This window comes from Heterodontus francisci, chromosome 13, assembly GCF_036365525.1.
Source record: "Heterodontus francisci isolate sHetFra1 chromosome 13, sHetFra1.hap1, whole genome shotgun sequence".
Taxonomy (NCBI): domain Eukaryota; kingdom Metazoa; phylum Chordata; class Chondrichthyes; order Heterodontiformes; family Heterodontidae; genus Heterodontus; species Heterodontus francisci.
The window spans coordinates 48,459,388-48,478,281 of record NC_090383.1 but is presented as its reverse complement, the minus strand read 5'-3'; the positions used below and the strand labels follow the sequence as shown (position 1 = coordinate 48,478,281).

Sequence of the window (18,894 nt, the reverse complement as noted above, 5' to 3'; positions counted from 1 at the left end):
TAAGAGTGGTGAAGAGCACACTAGCTGCTGACACTCTTGCACTCGTGGGTGGATGCTGTTGATATGGCGTTATATTTGTCCAAGATCTTGGAAGAAATGTTCTATAAAAGAGAAACTGAAAAGGCAATACAAATTGAATGTTACATAGATAATCGATCTCTGTGGGATAATATACATTCAACAAAAAGCACAAATGAGAAAAGGTTGAGGATAAACATAGCCAGTTTGAAGCAAATGTTGGAAAGAAAGGAAATGTCTAAGCTGAGATGGGTGTATTCTAGTCATCAACTATCAGACTGCTTCACTAAGAGGAATGCCTCGACTGAAAAGTTGTTGACAGTTCTAGAAGGAAGATACCTCGCTATGTAACATTTGGGAGTCTAAAATTTATATATATATATATTTATCTGTACATGTTTTTTTTTCTTGAAAGAAAGGGAATCTGACAATATTGAAGCTGCTGGTCCCTTTAATTAAACAGGACTCACTTCAGTGTTAATAGAGAGCAGGTGATGCTCATTATAGTTTTGTATTTAAGGGCTGGGTTTTTGCCCAGTTGGGGAGTTGCCTCTGGACAGAGAATTAGTCCAGAAGGGAAGAGTGGGAACTGATATTTGGACTGAACTATGAATTGCCAATAAAACAGTTGTGGATCAGAGACTGTCATCGGCTTCCTCATTTTGGTGACTGGGCATAAGAACATAAGAAATAGGAGCAGCAGTAGGCCATTCAGCCGCTCAAGCCTGCCCGCCATTCAATAACATCATGGCCGATCTGTCCCAGGCCTCAACTTCTCTTTCAGGCCTGCTCTGCATACCCCTCGACTCCCCGAGATTTCAAAAATCTATCTACCTCCTCCTTAAATACATTTAGTGACCTATCCTCCACAACTCTGAGGTAGAGAATTCCAGATATTCACCACCCTCCTTCGCATCTCAGTTTTAAATGTGTGCCCCCTTATTCTGTAACTATGTCCCCTAGTTCGAGATTCCCCTACCAGTGGAAACATATTCTCAACATCTATCCTGTCAAGCCCCCTTAGAATCTTATGTTTCAATCAGATTACCTCTCATTCTTCTAACCTGTTTAGTCGTTCTTGATAAGACAACCCCTTCATCCCAGGAATCAAACTAATGAACCTTTTCGGAACTGCCTCCAATGCTAGTATTTCCTTCCTTAAATACGGGGACCAAAATTGTACGCAGTACTCCAGGTGTGGCCTCACCCAACACCCTGTACAGTTGTAACAAGACTTCCCTATTTTTAACATCTGCTTGTTTAGCAAGATCTACCTCTCTGATCAAGTTTTCAGTCATCCCTCCTAATCTTTCCTTTGGCTTAATTTTCCATACGTTCCTGTGGAGTACCTTAGGCTGTTTTTCTATGTTAAAGGCACTATAAGTGCAAGTAGCATTGGCCATAGTTGTGGTGAACTTCTGGCTGTTGTGGATGTAATTTTTGGGACATTGCCAGTCTGACTGGGACTTTCCCCAGTGTCACAGGATGGTGTACTCTATACAGACCAGTAATGCCAAACATGAATATCTGGCCCCTCCATCTCTTTGTCAGACATCAAATGGTAGATAAGATCTTGATGCCATTGGATAGTAACTGTTGGAGGAAGGAAGAACTCTTGGTGTCTTTGATAATACTGTTTACGCTGTGTTTATCTTATGGGCTGTTGCTGTCAGAACCAACCCACGTACAGTAAATGGTTTTACAGTTAACATGATTTTGGATGTTCAGTGTTCCACAGATGTTAGTTAACATTGCAGAGGAACTGACATTAAATTATATGAGACTTTTCTTTGAAGGCTTTGGGAGAGAGTTGTAGTATTGTAGCACCAAAACGGGACACAGAAATACGAGTATACTTTTTAAACTTCCAGACTACTAAGCATTTAAGCAAATTTGTTATGTTTCTACAAACACTATTTTGTAATAATTGCTTGAAATTAGCAAATAGTTTTGCTGGATACTGGTGTGTTTGAAAAGCTGAAAAAGGCTTTCAGTCATTCAGAGGGTTTGGCTGGAAAATTGACATATAATCTGCAATGACTGAAAAATGCGATATGAATGTGCTGTGCTTCATTCAGCAGACTTTAACTGAACGGAACACCAACTGTGCATCAAACAGGGAAGAAATACCATCTTGTTTAATGTACCTTTGAATAACTATCCAATAGTTTTGAGGAATCTATTTACTTACATACTGGGTGGGCACAGTCCTGTAGTTTTCCAGTGGGTTAAAATAAACCACTTTGGATAGGCAGCGCACTGATAAAAGAAACCCATCTGTTGGCTCCTATCGGCTTTAACTGTAATTCTGCTGCCCCAGTGGACTTTTGATCAGTCACAGAACTGTGAGATGGTGTTCCCATGGTTAGCTAAACCTGTGAGAAATGGACCAGAAAAGCCAACCCGGAGTGCTAATAATAAGAACTGACAAGGCGATCCTGCTGTGTTTATTTATGACCTTAAGCTTTTGTCAGCTCTTGTGAGAAATTTTTGTCTAAACATAATATAATTGTAGTTTGACACTGTGCAGAGGATCTCGCTAAACCCTGAGGCCAGCATTTGGCACTGGTTCAACACTGAACTATTTTTAATGATTTTCATATTTAATTTTCTGTGGTAATAGTTGTATTTTAAATATCCCAGATGATCACTTCAGTTTAGTTGTAATATTTGTATAATGCCGGTGGAGAACAATCTGCTCAGCTATATTTTCCAGCAATTTCCAGCCAGCCAGCAAGTTTATAACTTCAAAACCAATCCATTCCTGTGAATTGGTGAATCTTGGGGCTCTCTAACGTGCAGAGCAGCCTTTGTTCCATGATCTTTAAACTGATTGGAACATACAGAATAAACACTCTTATTGTCATCCAGAATATTTTAATACAGAATGGTCAGATGTGGAGATTGTCACCACCATTTTCCTACAAAAAGGTAAGTTGAAGACAAGTTATCTTTCTTTTAGTCAGTATTACCAGAGACCACGGATAGATCGTTTACTTCAGGGGTGTCAGTCTTTTTACTTCTGAGGCCCCCTTCTGTGTTGCAACCAAGTGCTCGATTGCTCCCAGCAAGCCTCTGCACCATGTCACAAAACTTCATACCAGGCTTATTTATATTTAAAACTGCTTTAGTGTCATTTTAATTTCAAAATAGTGTTGGCACCTTCCATCTATGAAAGATGATGGACACACAGGAAACAATCCATTTAGGTTGGGTGTCTTCTCTTGGTGCACTTTTGTTGTTGGCTGTGAAGGCCAATCCTTGAGAAGCAGGTTCTGCCACAAGTGCTGCACGTGAAGCTGCCAAGTGATGCTGTGAGTTGTTTTCGGCGTTGGTGACTGTTGCCAAGCTGCTGTAGCCACTGGTCATCGTGGTCGTGCACACCAGTTCACAATGTGTCACCATTTCCCTCTTGTCCGCTTGTGACTCCCAGGTGCGATCGTCGACATTTAGGGCCTTCATGTCAGGCAAGCATGCTTGAAGTGGAGCTTTGGGCATCCCGCTGGTCGTCTGGCCCCGGCTACCTCACCATACAGAAGGTCCTTGGGCATGCAACTGTCTTCCCTCCTGCGGACATGTCCGATCTGCCGAAGCCACCTCTGATTAGCGACAACACACTTGGGAGCTCTGTCTTTGAGAAGGCAATCGCATTTGTGATTTTGTCCTGCCTGGATATAGCCATAATGTGCCGCAGACAACCAAGATGGAAATTATTGAGCTGCTTTTCATGGTAGCTGTAAGTTGCCCATGTTTCACAGCCATACAGCAAGGTGCTGAGAACACAGGCCTTATAAACCATTAGCTTGGTCCAAGGTCAGCTCGGTGTTATTCCCATGCACATTTTGCGAGTCGGCCAAAGGTGGAAGCTGCTTTCCGTATGCGTGTATCGAGTTCTGCATTAAGGGACAGATTGTCTGTCACCTTGGATCAAAGGTAACAGAATTTGCTAACCGCTTCCAGTGGGGTGTTGTTTAGTGTGATCAAAGCCGGCCATGCAACACCTTGCCCCATGACCACGGTTTTCTTGACGTTTATAATCAAGGAGAACAAGGGACAGGCATGAGAGAGTAATTTTATTTTATTTAGAGATACAGCACTGAAACAGGCCCTTCGGCCCACCGAGCCTGTGCTGACCAACAACCACCCATTTATGCTAATCCTACATTTACCCCATATTCCCTACCACATCCCCACCATTTTCCTACCTCCTACCTACACTAGGGGCAATTTACAATGACCAATTTACCTATCAACCTGCAAGTCTTTGGCTGTGGGAGGAAATCGGAGCACCCAGCGGAAACCCACGCGGTCACAGGGAGAACTTGCAAACTCCACACAGGCAGTACCCAGAACTGAACCCGGGTCACTGGAGCTGTGAGGCTGCGGTGCTAACCACTGCGCCACTGTGCTTCCTGCACAGTGTAACTGAGTTTCCGTATGAATGTCCAGTGCAGCATCATCATCAATTTGAAAATAGATAATACAATTTGAAGCCCATTCTCAGTGTGTTATTTTTAATCCTGTCCGCCAACAGCCATAGCAGGAAGATTGCTCTTGGTGGTAGTTGGTGATGACCTAGTGGCGCTACTTCCTCTTCCAGAACCTGACAACAGCCAGGGAGGACGCAGGTGGCCAATAGTAAGGGAGGGAAGGGCACAGCGGGCTGGAACCTATGTGGCTGAGTTTCAGTGGCGCATTGTGGAAATAAGCCCAGGCTAAAGCACCATTGCTGCTGTGGTGGAGGAGTCAGTCTGGAGCCTTTGCAAATGGCACGTGGACAAAGACGGTGATGACTCCTCCACCCACAGACCTTTTACAGATCCTTTGACACGTGTTCTCAGACCACTAGGAGGCTGCAGACCCCTTTTGAGAATCCCTGGTCTATTTGTCCTGTTGACTAGAGAGTGGTACTTGGGGAAGAAAATACATCCCAAAAAGATTAACAGCTAACTTTTTTGGTTAACGCCCTCAGCATTCTTGCTAAATTATGATAGAGTACAATTGAATGGCAGTAATGATATATGACAATGACAGTACACTTACATTCCTGCTAGGTTTATCAAGTGAAAATAAAAACTTTTCTTACAACTTTGGGAAGTTTCCTTTTCATGTTTTAAGATATCAATCCTTTCTTCAAATTTCTATTATGCCACTTGGTGTGGTCTGTTAGTAAAGTGATTGAACCCCTTCAAGCCATCTTGTAACTCATTACAATCCTGCAGATGAGGCTCTTCTCAATGACCTAGTGGATAAAAGCACTGCCCATTATACAGTCCTACTGGGCCATTGTCAGGACCTTCTGGTCTACTTTTAAACTGGTCTGTACAGTTAGCTGACCTCAGCAGTGGCAGTAGTTAGGATGCTGCAATTAGTCTTGAAGCTCTCTGACTACTGTCAGGCTCAGCTGTGATAGATCCGATGATAACACCTGTGGAATAATGCAATTGTAAACTTTTTTTAAATTCTCAGGGTGAAGTCATTTGTGATGGTAGACCATATCTGCCCACTGTCATGTCTTCTGCTACTGAAGAAAATGCTTTAAAAATGTGAACGCGCCCAAACTCTGAGCCTAAAATTCCTGCCGACAATCCCTGGGAAGTATCGTTAACTTTCTGTGATTCATGTACAAGGCAACACAGAACAAAGAACAGTACAGCACAGGAACAGGCCATTCGGCCCTCCAAGCCTGCGCCGATCTTGATGCCTGCCTAAACTAAAACCTTCTGCACTTCAGGGGTCCGTATCCCTCTATTCCCATCCTATTCATGTATTTGTCAAGATGCCTCTTAAATGTCTCTATGGTACCTGCTTCCACCACCTCCCTCGGCAACAAGGTCCAGGCACTCGCCACCCTCTGTGTAAAGAACTTGCCTCGCGCATCCCCTCAACTTTGCCCCTCTCACCTTAAAGCTATGTCCCCTAGTAACTGACTCTTCCACCCTGGGAAAAAGCTACTGACTATCCACTCTGTCCATGCCACTCATAACTTTGTAAACCTCTATCATGTCGCCCCTCCACCTCCGTCGTTCCAGTGAAAACAATCCGAGTTTATCCAACCTCTCCTCATAGCTAATGCCCTCCAGACCAGGCAACATCCTGGTAAACCTCTTCTGTACCCTCGCCAAAGCCTCCACGTCCTTCTGGTCATGTGGCGACCAGAATTGCACGCAATATTCTAAGTGTGGCCTAACTAAAGTTCTGTACAGCTGCAACATGACTTGCCAATTTTTATACTCTATGCCCCAACCGATGAAGGCAAGCATGCTGTATGCCTTCTTGACTACCTTATCCACCTGCTTTGCCACTTTCAGTGACCTGTGGACCTGTACGCCCAGATCTCTCTGCCTGTCAATACTCCTAAGGGTTTTGCCATTTACTGTATACTTCCCACCTGCATTAGACCTTCCAAAATGCATTACCTCACATTTGTCCGGATTAAACTCCATCTGCCATTTCTCCGCCCAAGTCTCCAACCGATCTATATCCTGCTGTATCCTCTGACGATCCTCATCACTGTCCGCAACTCCACCAACCTTTGTGTCGTCCGCAAACTTACTAATCAGACCAGCTACATTTTCCTCCAAATCATTTATATATACTACAAAGAGCAAAGGTCCCAGCACTGATCCCTGCGGAACACCACGAGTCACATCCCTCCATTCAGAAAAACACCCATCCACTGATACTCTCTGTCTTCTATGACCGAGCTAGTTCTGTATCCATCTTGCCAGCTCCCCTCTGATCCCATGTGACTCCACCTTTTGTATCAGTCTGCCATGAGGGGCCTTGTCAAAGGCTTTACTAAAGTCCATATAGATAACATCCACTGCCCTTCCTTCATCAATTATCTTCGTCACTTCCTCAAAAAACTCAATCAAATTAGTGAGACACAACCTCCCCTTCACAAAACCATGCTGCCTCTCGCTAATAAGTCCACTTGTTTTCAAATGGGAGTAAATCCTGTCCCGAAGAATCCTCTCTAATAGTTTCCCGACCACTGACGTAAGGCTCACCGGCCTACAATTTCCTGGATTATCCTTGCTACCCTTCTTAAACAAAGGAACAACATTGGCTATTCTTCAGTCCTCTGGGACCTCACCTGTAGCCAATGAGGATGCAAAGATTTCTGTCAAGGCCCCAGCAATTTCCTCCCTTGTCTCCCTCAGTATTCTGGGGTAGATCCCATCAGGCCCTGGGGACTTATCTACCTTAATGCTTTGCAAGACACCCAACACCTCCTCCTTTTTGATAATGAAATGACTGAGACTATCTACACTCCCTTCCCTAGGCTCATCATCCACCAAGTCCTTCTCCTTGGTGAATACTGATGCAAAGTACTCATTTAGTACCTCGCCCATTTCCTCTGGCTCCACACAAAGATTCCCTTCTCTGCCCTTGAGTGCGCCAACCCTTTCCCTCTAAACGGGTCCCTCTAAATGCAAACATTTCCCAGTTTCTAACCATTCAAAATATATTCTGCTTTTTTTATTGGATAACATCACGACATTGTATTCCATCTGCCATGTTCTTGCCCACTTACTCAACCTATCTGTATCCCTCTGCAGCCTCTTTTCGTCGTCCTCACTTCTTACTTTCCCACCTAACTTTGTATCGTCAGCAAACTTGGATATATTACACTCAGTCCCCTCATCTAAGTCATTAATAAAGGTTGTAAGTAGCTGAGGCCCAGGAACTGATAGTTGCCGTACCTTGCTAGTTACAGCCTGCCATCCCGAAAATGGCCTGTTTATTCCTGCTCTGTTTTCTGTCTATTAACCAATCTTCAATCCATGCTAATATATTACCCCCAATCCCATGAGTCCTAATTTTGTGTAATAACCTCTTGTGTGGCACCTTATTGAATGCATTTTGAAAATCCAAATACACTACAGCCATGGGTTTCCCTTTATCCATCCTACTAGTTACATTCTCAAACTCTTAATACACTTGTCAAACAAAATTTCCCTTTCATAAATTTGTGTTGACTCTGCTTATTCATATGCTTTTCTACGTGCCTTGTTACCATGCCACTAATAATAGATTCTAGCTTAAAAGCAAAATACTGCAGATGCTGGAAATCTGAAACAAAAACAAGAAATGCTGGAATCGCTCAGCAGGTCTGGCAGCATCTGTGGGTGAAGGAATGGCAATATAATAACTTGGAGGGGAACTTGCAGGTGGTGGTGTTCCCATGCATCTGCTGCCCTTGTCCTTCTAGGTGGTAGAGGTCGTGTGTTTGGAAGGTGTTGTCGAACAAGACTTGGAGTTGCTGCAGTGCATCTTGTAGATGGTACACATTGCTGTCACTGTGTGTCGGTGGTGAAGGGGGTGAATGTTGAAGGTGGTGGATGGGGTGCCAGTCAAGCGGGCTGCTTTATCCTAGATGTTGTCGAGCTTCTTGAGTGCTGTTGGAGCTGCACCATCCAGGAATGTATTCCATCACACTCCTGACTTGTACCTTGTAGATGGTGGACAGGCATTGGGGAGTCAGGAGATGAGTTACTCGCTGCAGAATTCCCAGCCTCTGACCTGCTCTTATAGCCACAGCATTTATGTGGCTGGTCCAGTTCAGTTTCTGGTCAATGGTAACCCCTAGGAAGTTGATAGTGGGTGATTTAGTGATGGTAATGCCATTTAACATCAAGAGGAGGTGGTTGGATTCTCTCTTGGAGATGGTCATTGCCTGGCACTTGTGTGGCATGAATGTTATTTGCCACATATCAGCCCAAGCCTGGATGTTGTCCAGGTCTTGCTGCATCTGGACATGGCTGCTTCAGTATCTATGAAGTCACGAATGGTACTGAACATTATGTAATCATCAGCAAACATCTCCACTTCTGACCTTATGATGGAGGGAAGGTCATTGATGAAGCAGCTGAAGATGGTTGGGCCTGAGACACCACCCTAAGGAACTCCTGCAGTGATGTTCTGGGACTGAGTTGATTGACTTCGAACAAGCACAGTATCCAGTGCCTTCAACTGTTTCTTGATACTGATTGGTTGAAAACTGGCATCTGTTGATACTGGGGACTTCAGGAGATGGATCATCCACCCGGCACTTCTGGCTGAAGATGGATGCAAATGCTTTAGCCTTGACTTTTGCACTGATGTGCTGGGCTTCCCATTGTTGAGGATGGGGATATTTGTGGTGCCTCCTCATCATGTTAGTTGTTTCATTGTCCACCACCATTCACAACTGGATGTAGCAGGACTGTAGAGCTTAGATCAGATCCATTAGTTGTGGGATTGTTTAGCCCTGTCTATCACATGCTGCTTTCGCTGTTTTGCATGCAAGTTGTCCTGTTTTATGGCTTCGTCAGACTGACACTTAGGTATGCCTGGTGCTGCTCCTGGCATGCCCTCCTGCACTCTTCATTCAACCAGGGTTGGCCCACCTGCTTGATGGTAACGGTAGAATGGGGGATATGCTGGGCTATGAAGTTACAGATTGTGGTTGAGTACAATTCTGCTGCTGCTGATGCCCCACAGCACCTCATGGCTGCTCAGTTTGGCGTTGCTAGATCTGTTCGAAATCTATCCCATTTAGCACGGTGGTAGTGCCACATGTTTTTTTTTTATTCTTTCATGGGATGTGGGCGTCGCTGGCAAGGCCAGCATTTATTGCCCATCCCTAATTGCCCTTGAACTGAGTGGCTTGCTAGGCCATTTCAGAGGGCAGTTAAGAGTCAACCACATTGCTGTGGGTTTGGAGTCACATATGGGCCAGACCATGTAAAGGACATCAGTGAACCAGATGGGTTTTTACAACAATCGATAATGGTTTCATAGTCACCATTATTTGAATTATTTTAATTCAAATTTCACCATCTGCTGTGGTGGGATTCGAATCCATGTGCCCAGAGAGCATTAGCCAAGAACTCTGGATTACTTAGTCGAGAGACATTAGCACTGCGCCACCACTTCCCCATAACACAATAGTGGGTATCCTCAATGTGAAGATGTGATTTCGTCTCCACAAGCTCACTCCTACCAATACTATTATGGACAGATGCAGCTGAGACAGGTAGATTGTTAAAGATGAGATCAAGTAGGTTTTTCCTGCTTGGTTCCCTCGCCACCTGCCGCAGACCCAGTCTAGCAGCATTGTCCTTTTAGGACTCGGTCAGTAGTGGTGCTACCAAGCATTGATGTCCCCCACCCAGAATACATTCTGTGTTATCCTCAGTGCTTCTTCCAAGTGCTGTTCAACATGGAGAAGCACTGATTCATCAGCTGAGGGGGGAGCGGCGATAGGTGGTAATCAGCAGGAGATTTGACCTGATGCCATGAGAATTCATGAGGTCAGAGTCAATGTTGAGGGCTCCCAGGGCAACTCCCTCCCAACTGTATACCGCTGTGCCGCCACCTCTGGTGGGTCTGTCCTGCTGGTGGGACAGGGCCACCAGGGATGGTGGTGGTGGTGTCTGTAAGGTATGATTCCATGAGCATGACTGTGTCAGGCTGTTGCTTGAATAGTCTGTGGGGCAGCTCTCCCAATTTTGGCTCAAGCCCCCAAATGCTGGTAAGGAGGACTTTGCAGGGTCGACAGGACTGGGTCTGCTGTTGTAGTTTCCAGTGCCTAGGTCGATGCCTGGTGGTCCGTTCGATTTAATTCCTTACATTAGACTTTGTAGCAGTTTGATACAACTGAGTGGCCTGTAAGGCATTTCAGAGGGCATTTAAGAGTTAATCACATTGCTGTGGGTCACATTTAGGCCAGACCAGATAAGGACAGCAGATTTCCTTCCAAAAGGAAGTCGTGAACCAGATGGGATTTTACAACAATCGGCAATGGTTTCATGGTCACCATTAGAATTGCTTTTTTAATTCCAGATTTATTAATTGAATTCAAATTTCATGATCTGCCGTGGTGGGATTCGAACACATGTCCCCAGAGGATTAGCCTAGACATCTGGTTACTTGTTTCGTAATATTACCACTGCACCACCGCCTCTTGACATTCAACAGTATTACCATTGCTGAATCCTCTACTATCAACATCCTTGGGGTTACCATTGAGCAGAAACTGAACTGGAGTAGCCATATAAATACTGTGGCTACAAGAGCAGGCCAGAGGCTGGGAATTCTGCAGCGAGTAACCCACCTCCTGACTCCCCAAATCCTGTCCATCTACAAGGCACAAGTTTGGAGTGTAATGGAATACTCTCCACTTGCCTAGATAAGTGTGGCTCCAACAACACTCAGGAAGCTTGATATCATCCAGGACAAAGCTGCCTGCTTGATTGGCACCCCATCCACCACCTTCAACATTCACTCCCTGCACCACCGATGCACAGTGGCAGCAGTGTGCACCATCTACAAGATGCACCACACCTCCTTCGACAGCACCTTCCATACTCATGAACTGTTCCACCAAGAAGAACAAGGACAGCAGACACATGCAACACCACCACCTGCAAGTTCCCCTCCAAATCACACACCATCCTGACTTGGAAATATATCGCTGTTCCTTCACTGTCGCTGGATCAAAATCCTGGATCTCCCTCCCTAACAGTGCTGCTGGTGTACCCACACCAGATGGACTGCAGCTGTTCAAGACCAATTAGGGACGGGCAACAAATTTTGGCTTTGCCAGCGACACCCACATCCCATGAAATAAAAAAAAGTACTCAATTAGTACCTCAGTCATGACCTCTGCCTCCATGCATATGTCCCCTTTTTGGTCCTTAATTGCACCCACCCATCCTCCTACTATCGTTCTGCTATTTATATATTTTTTATCTTCATTTGTGGAATATGGGTGTCGCCGACTAGGCCAGCATTTATTGCCCATCCCTAACTGCCCTTGAACTGAATGGCTTGCTGGGCCATTTCAGAGGGCATTTAAGAGTCAACTACATTGCTGTGGGTCTGGAGTCACCTGGACAGCAGATTTCCTTCTCTAAAGGACATTAGTGAACCAGATGGGTTTTTACAACAATTGTCAATGGTTTCATGGTCTCCATTAGACAGCTTTTAATTCCAGATTTATTAATTGAATTCAAATTTCTGCCATGATGGGATTCAAATCCATGTCCCCAGAACATTAGCCTGGGCTTTGGATTACTAGTCTAGTGACATTACCACTACACCACCACCTCTCCTATGCCTGCAGAAGACTTTTGGATTCCTTTTATGTTAGCGGGCAGTCTTTTCTCATGCTCTCTTTTAATTTCTTTTTCACTTTCCATATTCGCCTGGTTCTCATTTGTATTATCAACCTGACATCTGTCATATGCCCCTTCTTCTCCTTTGCCTTTCTATCTCTTCTGTAATCCAGGGAGCTCTGGCTTTGGTTGGCCTGTCTTTCCCCCTTGTGGTAATGCACCTCAACTGTACCTGAAGCATCTCCTCTTTAAAAGCAGCCCATTGTTCCTTTTATTATTTTGCCTGCCAATCTTTGATTCCAATTTACCTGAGACAGATCTGTTCTCATTCCATTGAAATTGTCCCTCCTGCAGTTAAGTATTTTTGCTCTAGATTGCTGCTTGGTCCTTTTCCATAAATAACCTAACACTTCTAATCCTGTGATCCCCGAATGTTCCCCTACTGTTACTTGATCCACTTGACCCAGCTGATTCCCTAAACCAGATCCAGGAATGCATCCTTCCTCATTGTGCTTGAAACGTACTGATTAATAAAATTCTCCTGAATGAACTTAAGAAACTCTTACCCGCTCTCTGCCCTTTACACTATTACTATCCCAGTCTATATTAGCATAATTAAAGATCCCATTATCACAGCTGTATAGTTTTTGTACCTCTCCATAATTTCATTGCAAAGTTGCTCTTCTATATTTTTCCCACTATTTGATTGCCTATCGAATATATTCAGTAGTTTCTTGGCTCTTCGAATTGTTTCTTAACTCTAGCCAAATAGATTCTGTCCTTGACTCCTCCAGAACATCATCTCTCCAGCACTGTAATATTCTCCTTGATCAATTCTTTTTTAATTCATTCATGGGATGTGGGCGTCGCTGGCCAGGCCAGCATTTACTGCCCATCCCTAATTGCCCTTGAGAAGGTGGTAGTGAGCTGCCTTCTTGAACCGCTGCAGTCCATGTGGGGTAGGTACACCTACAGTGCTGTTAGGAAGGGAGTTCCAGGATTTTGACCCAGTGACAGTGAAGGAATGGCGATATAATTCCAAGTCAGGATGGTGTGTGACTTGGAGGGGAACTTGCAGGTGGTGGTGTTCCCATGCATTTGCTGCCCTTGTCCTTCTAGTTGGTAGAGGTCATGTGTTTGGAAGGTGCTGTCGAAGGAGCCTTGGTGCATTGCTGCAGTGCATCTTGTAGATGGTACACACTGCTACCACTGTGCATCGGTGGTGGAGGGAGTGAATGTTTGTAGATGGGATGCCAATCAAGCAAGCTGCTTTGTCCATCCAGGCAAGTGGAGAGTATTCCATCACACTCCTGACTTGTGCCTTGTAGATGGTGGACAGGCTTTGGGGAGTCAGGAGATGAGTTATTCGCCGCAGGATTCCCAGCCTCTGACCTGCTCTTGTAGCCAGGGTATTTATATGGCTACTCCAGTTCAGTTTCTGGTCAATGGTAGTCCCTAGGATGTTGATTGTGGGTGATTCAGCGATGGTAATGCCATTGAATGTCAATGGGAGATGGTTAGATTCCCTCTTGTTGGAGATGGTCATTGCTTGGCACTTGTGTGGCGCAAATGTTACTTGCCACTTATCAGCCCAAACGTGGATATTGTCCAGGTCTTGCTGCATTTCTACACGGACTGCTTCAGTATCTGAGGAGTTACGAATGGTGCTGAACATTGTGCAATCGTCAGCGAACATCCCCACTTCTGACTTTCTGAAGGAAGGTCATTGATGAAGCAGCTGAAGATGGTTGGGCCTAGGACACTACCCTGAGGAACTCCTGCAGTGATGTCCTGGAGCTGAGTTGATTGACTTCCAACAACCACAACCATCTTCCTTTGCGCTAGGTATGACTCCAGCCAGCGGAGGGTTTTCCCCCATTCCCATTGACCTTAGTTTTGCTCAGGCTCCTTGATGCCGTACTCGGTCAAATGCTGCCTTGATGTCAACGGCAGTCACTCTCACCTCACCTCTTGAGTTCAGCTCTTTTGTCCATATTTGAACCCAAGGCTGTAATGAGGTCAGGAGCTGAGTGGCCCTGGCGGAACCCAAACTGAGCGTCACTGAGCAGGTTATTGCTAAGCAAGTGCTGCTTGATAGCACTGTTGATGACACCTTCCATCACTTTACTGATGATTGAGAGTAGGCTGATGGGACGTTAATTAGCCGGTTGGACTTGTCCTGTTTTTTGTGTACAGGACATACCTGAGCAATTTTCCACATTGCAGGGTAGATGCCAGTGTTGTAGCTGTACTAGAACAGCTTGGCTAGTGGCGCAGCAAGTTCTGGAGCACAGGTCTTCAGTACTATTGCCGGAATATTGTCAGGACCCATAGCCTTTGCAGCATCCAGTGCCTTCAGTTGTTTCTTGGTATCACGCGGAGTGAATCGAATTGGCTGAAGTCTGGCATCTGTGATGCTGGGGACTTTAGGAGGTGGCCGAGACGGGTCGTCAACCCGGCCCGTCTGGTTGAAGATTGTTGCAAATGCTTCAGCCTTATCTTTCGCACTGATATGCTGCGCTCCCCCAACATTGAGGATGGGGATATTTGTGGAGCCACCTCCTCCAGTTAGTTGTTCTTTGCCCACCACCATTCACAGCTGGATGTGGCAGGACTGCAGACTGCCACTCCTCCTTTCTTTCCTTCCCAATCTTTCCTGATCACCTTATATTCAGGAATATTTAGTACCCAGTCCTGCCCTTTTATTGAGTCAGGTCCCTGATATTGCTACACATCATTTTCCCATGTGGTTATCTGTGCCTGCAGCTCACCAATCTTATTTCCCATACTTTGTACGTTTACATATTATTCCTTCCAGAGACTGAACAAGCCATTCAAGGAAGTGTCAGAGTAAGTGTATGTCTGCAATTGCAGTTTATTAAGGAAGTCTTGGGCCATCTCTGTGACATACTTCACAGTGACCTCCAACCATGGTCCTGGAGGGCACTAACACTTGAAATGAAGGTCACCACAACGTTCAATCTTTATGGCTCCGGTTCCTTCCAAATATCAAGATGATCAGGCTATTACGAAAGTATATGGGGACTGTGTTTTATAAAGAGAGGCAAAGAGCACAAAAGTAAGGTATTTATGGTAACCCTTATAAATCTCTGGTTAGGTCTCAGGTGTGATATTGTCTCCAATTCTGGGCATGACACTTTAGGAAGGATACCAAGACCTTGGAAAGATTGCAGAGGAAATTTCCAGAATGGTATCAGGCACTTCAGTTATATGGAGAGACTTGAAGTGCTGGGATTGTTCTCCTTAGACCGTAGAAGGTTAAAGAGAGATTTAATAGAGATATTCAAAATTATGAAGGGTTTTGATAGATTAAATAAGGAGAAAGTGTTTCCAATTAAAGGAGAGCTCGTACACAGATTTAAGGTAATTGGCAACAGAACCAAAGGGGAGATGAGAATTTTTTTTTTTTTGAACAGTGTGTTGTTATGATCATGAATGCACTGCCTCAAAGGTTGTGGAATTTGAGTCAATAGCAACTTTAAAAAGGGAATTGGATATCTACTTGACAAGGTTAGATTTACAATGCAATGTAGAAAAGAGCAAGGGAGTGGGACTAATTGAATAGCTCTTTCTGAGAGCTGGCATGATGGGTCAAATGCCCTCCTCCTGTGTTGTGATCAATAAGGACCTTTGCAAAACCAGCAAGGGAGCTGTGAGGATCCGCAATCAGGAAATTTCCAAATAAATCAATAATAATCATATCGTCTTACGGTCTGTTCTCTACATTGATAACCACCTCACGTTTCTTTGTTTTCAAGTACATCAGTGTTTGAAATGAAAAATGGTAGTGTAAAGAAGAAAAAAAAGGAAAAGTTGCAAGTGGGTAATAGCACAGACCTTTAATGTTCCCAGAACTCTGCCTTGGCATCTCTTAACCCAACCGCATTGGCCATTATTATTGACTTCTTTGTGGTGTCCTGGTTTGGAGCTGGGAATTGTAATCAGGCAGTTGTTAGGTTCTAATTATTTGGCTACATTATAAATTCTCAGTTCATAATCTATTATCAACAATAGTCTTTTGCATTCTTTATAAATGTTTTGGCACAGTCCTTTGCAGATTATTAGTTGTTTTCCTCGAAGTAATGAAGATATATGGGCCTCCATAATATGGTGCAACATTCACTATTCATCTAAATATTAAATACTCTTAAAACTAAATTCTTAGCCTTGAAGTAGTGTTTCTGTAGAAACCATTGTTTTTGTTTGCAGTTTGTTTGTAAAGTAAAATTAGTTCTATTTCTGTGGGATTGAATGCCTTGTCTCTACGCTTTCCTCTCGATTATCTGGGCTGCTTTTAGTTCAGTAAGTTTCGTGGCCATTTGTTTTGCCACAAAGTTATTTGTGCATGTTCTTGAATGGTCCAAACTGATCAGCCTAAGTCGCTCGAACCATGATCTGTGTTCTTAAATTGGCATAGACACACTAGTTCTCAAGTGCATCATGAATACCCAGTCTACTCCTATGGAGCTTGTCCATAAACAGGACAGCTCAATACAAAGCAAGAAGTTAAAGAAAAAAAAAGGCTGTTCTACTGTACTGCCATATTGCACAGACCGTATACAAATAGTCTTGTCATGAAGGTTACCCAGTGATAAAGGAGTATTTGTTAACAAGATTGATAAGGTTGTGTGTGATTTTTGCTATTCGCTAACAGTTTACTGCCTGTATGAAGTTATGAACAAAGCTAATCAAGTATTGGGATACGTTTCAAGGACATTTAGCTGGCTACAAGTCAAAGTAAACTATTTCACGAGAGAGCATGCTGGGAGCAGCGCCAGACACACCTGAAAATAAGTTGGGAACCTGGTGAAGCTACAATGCAACATCACATGAATGCTGAACAGTGAAAACAGCAAGCTATAGACAGAAATGCAAAAGCTACAAATGCTGTAAATCTGACGTGAAAACAAAAATTGCTGGAAACACTCAGTCAGTCAAGCAGCATCAGTGGAGAGAGAAACAGAGTTAGTGTTTCAGATTGATGACCTTTTGTCAGACAATTCTGATGAAAGGTCACTGACCTACTCCCAGTCAGCCTATTCCCAACTCTCTGACTGTGACCTTTTGAGCACCTCCCTCAAATCTCCCCGCCATTGGCAGCCATACATTCCCTTGGCCACCTAAGCACCATACTTTGCAATTCTCTGCCTCCTTAAACATCATCCTTAAAACCCAAATCTAATTAAACTTTTGGTTACCCCACCTAATCTGTTGCACTTCAGCTATGTGGTTGTTTCTAATTACACCTCAGTGAAGCATCTTGGGAAGTTCTTCCATGTGATATAAATGGAAGTTGTTTCTTATTCTGTACTTTCTTAGACTATAGTTGTCAAAATCTGCTGAATCTGCCCACAGTAACTATGGTTTTAGCATTGGTGGTGAGTGGTTAGTAGGTTGCTGTGGCACAAGGTGCTTGCATTTTGACTTTTTAAAAGGGTTCAATCAGAGTATAAGCACAACATTTTTCTTAAAAGTTGTTTGAAGGTTTTCATGGTGAGTGCAGTAACGTTGAGTTGAGTAAGACGATTTTACGGTTTTACACCAGTTGAATTTGCTCTGAAAAGAGCAATTGTTTCCTTGGAAAAGAAGTTCTTAGAAGAACTGACAGCCTCTATGTTTCAGGCAGCATGCTCTGCCCATCGCCTGGAGAAATAACTGGAACGGGTAGAAACAGTGAGTTTATACTTCGTGGAGAATGGGAATATGGGTGGGATCTTATTGCTGATAGGTCATTACATCTTGTTCTTGCTGCTATTGGTCGGTTAATTATGTTCCATGATAGGTCTTGCTGCTGATTGGTCAGCTATTGTGTCTCATGGTAAGTCGATACATACTATTGTTCTTGTCGGGGTATGTTGGCTGCAGAGCAGTTTGTACTATCTTTCTTGAGTACGTGTAGCCAGATAACACTGATGAGCAGGCCACTGTTTTGGGGGACAGGAACTGAATTATTTGACCAGTGCTTGAGATTGATTTAAGAGGTATAGGGATAAAAATATGTGCCCGTTGATTTTTGGGCAAGGCGGGGGAGGGGTCATGAATCGCACCCATTGAGGTGAAGGTAGGCAGCACGCGTATTTGGTGCCGCCACCTCGTTTACCTGATTGCACTGCTGGCTGCCTCTGCGTTCAGCAGGGAGCCAAGCAGTGTGTGCTAATAGCACGTGGTGCTGCCAGCCTTCTGTTAAAGCCAGCCTGTCCTTCCTGAATTACAGGAGGCTGCTGCTGAATACTATTGCTACAATTGCAAAGAAGGAAAATGGAACACCAGGGCAGGGAGAGGGCTCCAGGCTTACGGATGCGGTGCTGGAGGCCTAACCGGTGGAGGAGGACAAGAGGAGTGACACCATGCTTCCCCAGTGGGCCAGGAGACCATCAAGGATCACCCTCAGAAGGGATTGGGAGCAGGTGGCCAGGGAGGTCGTTTCCCGGAGTCTTGTCCCGAGGACGTGGCAGCAGTGACACCAGAAGTCTAATGATGTCACGTGTGGTCAAGGTCAGTGACAGCATCTTCGCACGACATCTACCCATCACTCTGCCAGTTTCTCATGCTGCTCAATTCATTGCACCCCAATCACTCACCCAGCACCAGCCCCTGGCACTCAGGATCCAGACATTCCATCTCGCCCTCACACACCTACCAATGCTGCCAGCCTCACACCCAACTCTCGCTGCCTCCATATATCTTCAGCTATGGCAGGCACATCACCCAAACAGAGTGCTACACGATCACTGACATTCTTTCCTCT

The 18,894-nt window shown here is 44.5% G+C and overlaps 1 protein-coding gene across 14 annotated transcripts in view; it reads left to right on the top strand.

Annotated features, from left to right (window-relative positions):
* arid1b (AT-rich interactive domain 1B) overlaps positions 1-18,894 on the top strand; it is a 696,888-nt gene that overhangs the window by 451,462 nt on the left and 226,532 nt on the right. Inside the window, exon 1 of one of the 14 annotated variants that reach the window (XM_068044800.1) lies at positions 18,537-18,641. The exons of the other annotated variants lie outside the window; for them this stretch is intronic. Within the exon in view, the coding sequence (XP_067900901.1) occupies positions 18,621-18,641 (21 nt within the window). The 5' untranslated portion in view covers positions 18,537-18,620. Of the gene's footprint in view, positions 1-18,536; positions 18,642-18,894 lie in introns of those variants that run through there. 14 annotated transcript variants of the gene reach the window in all.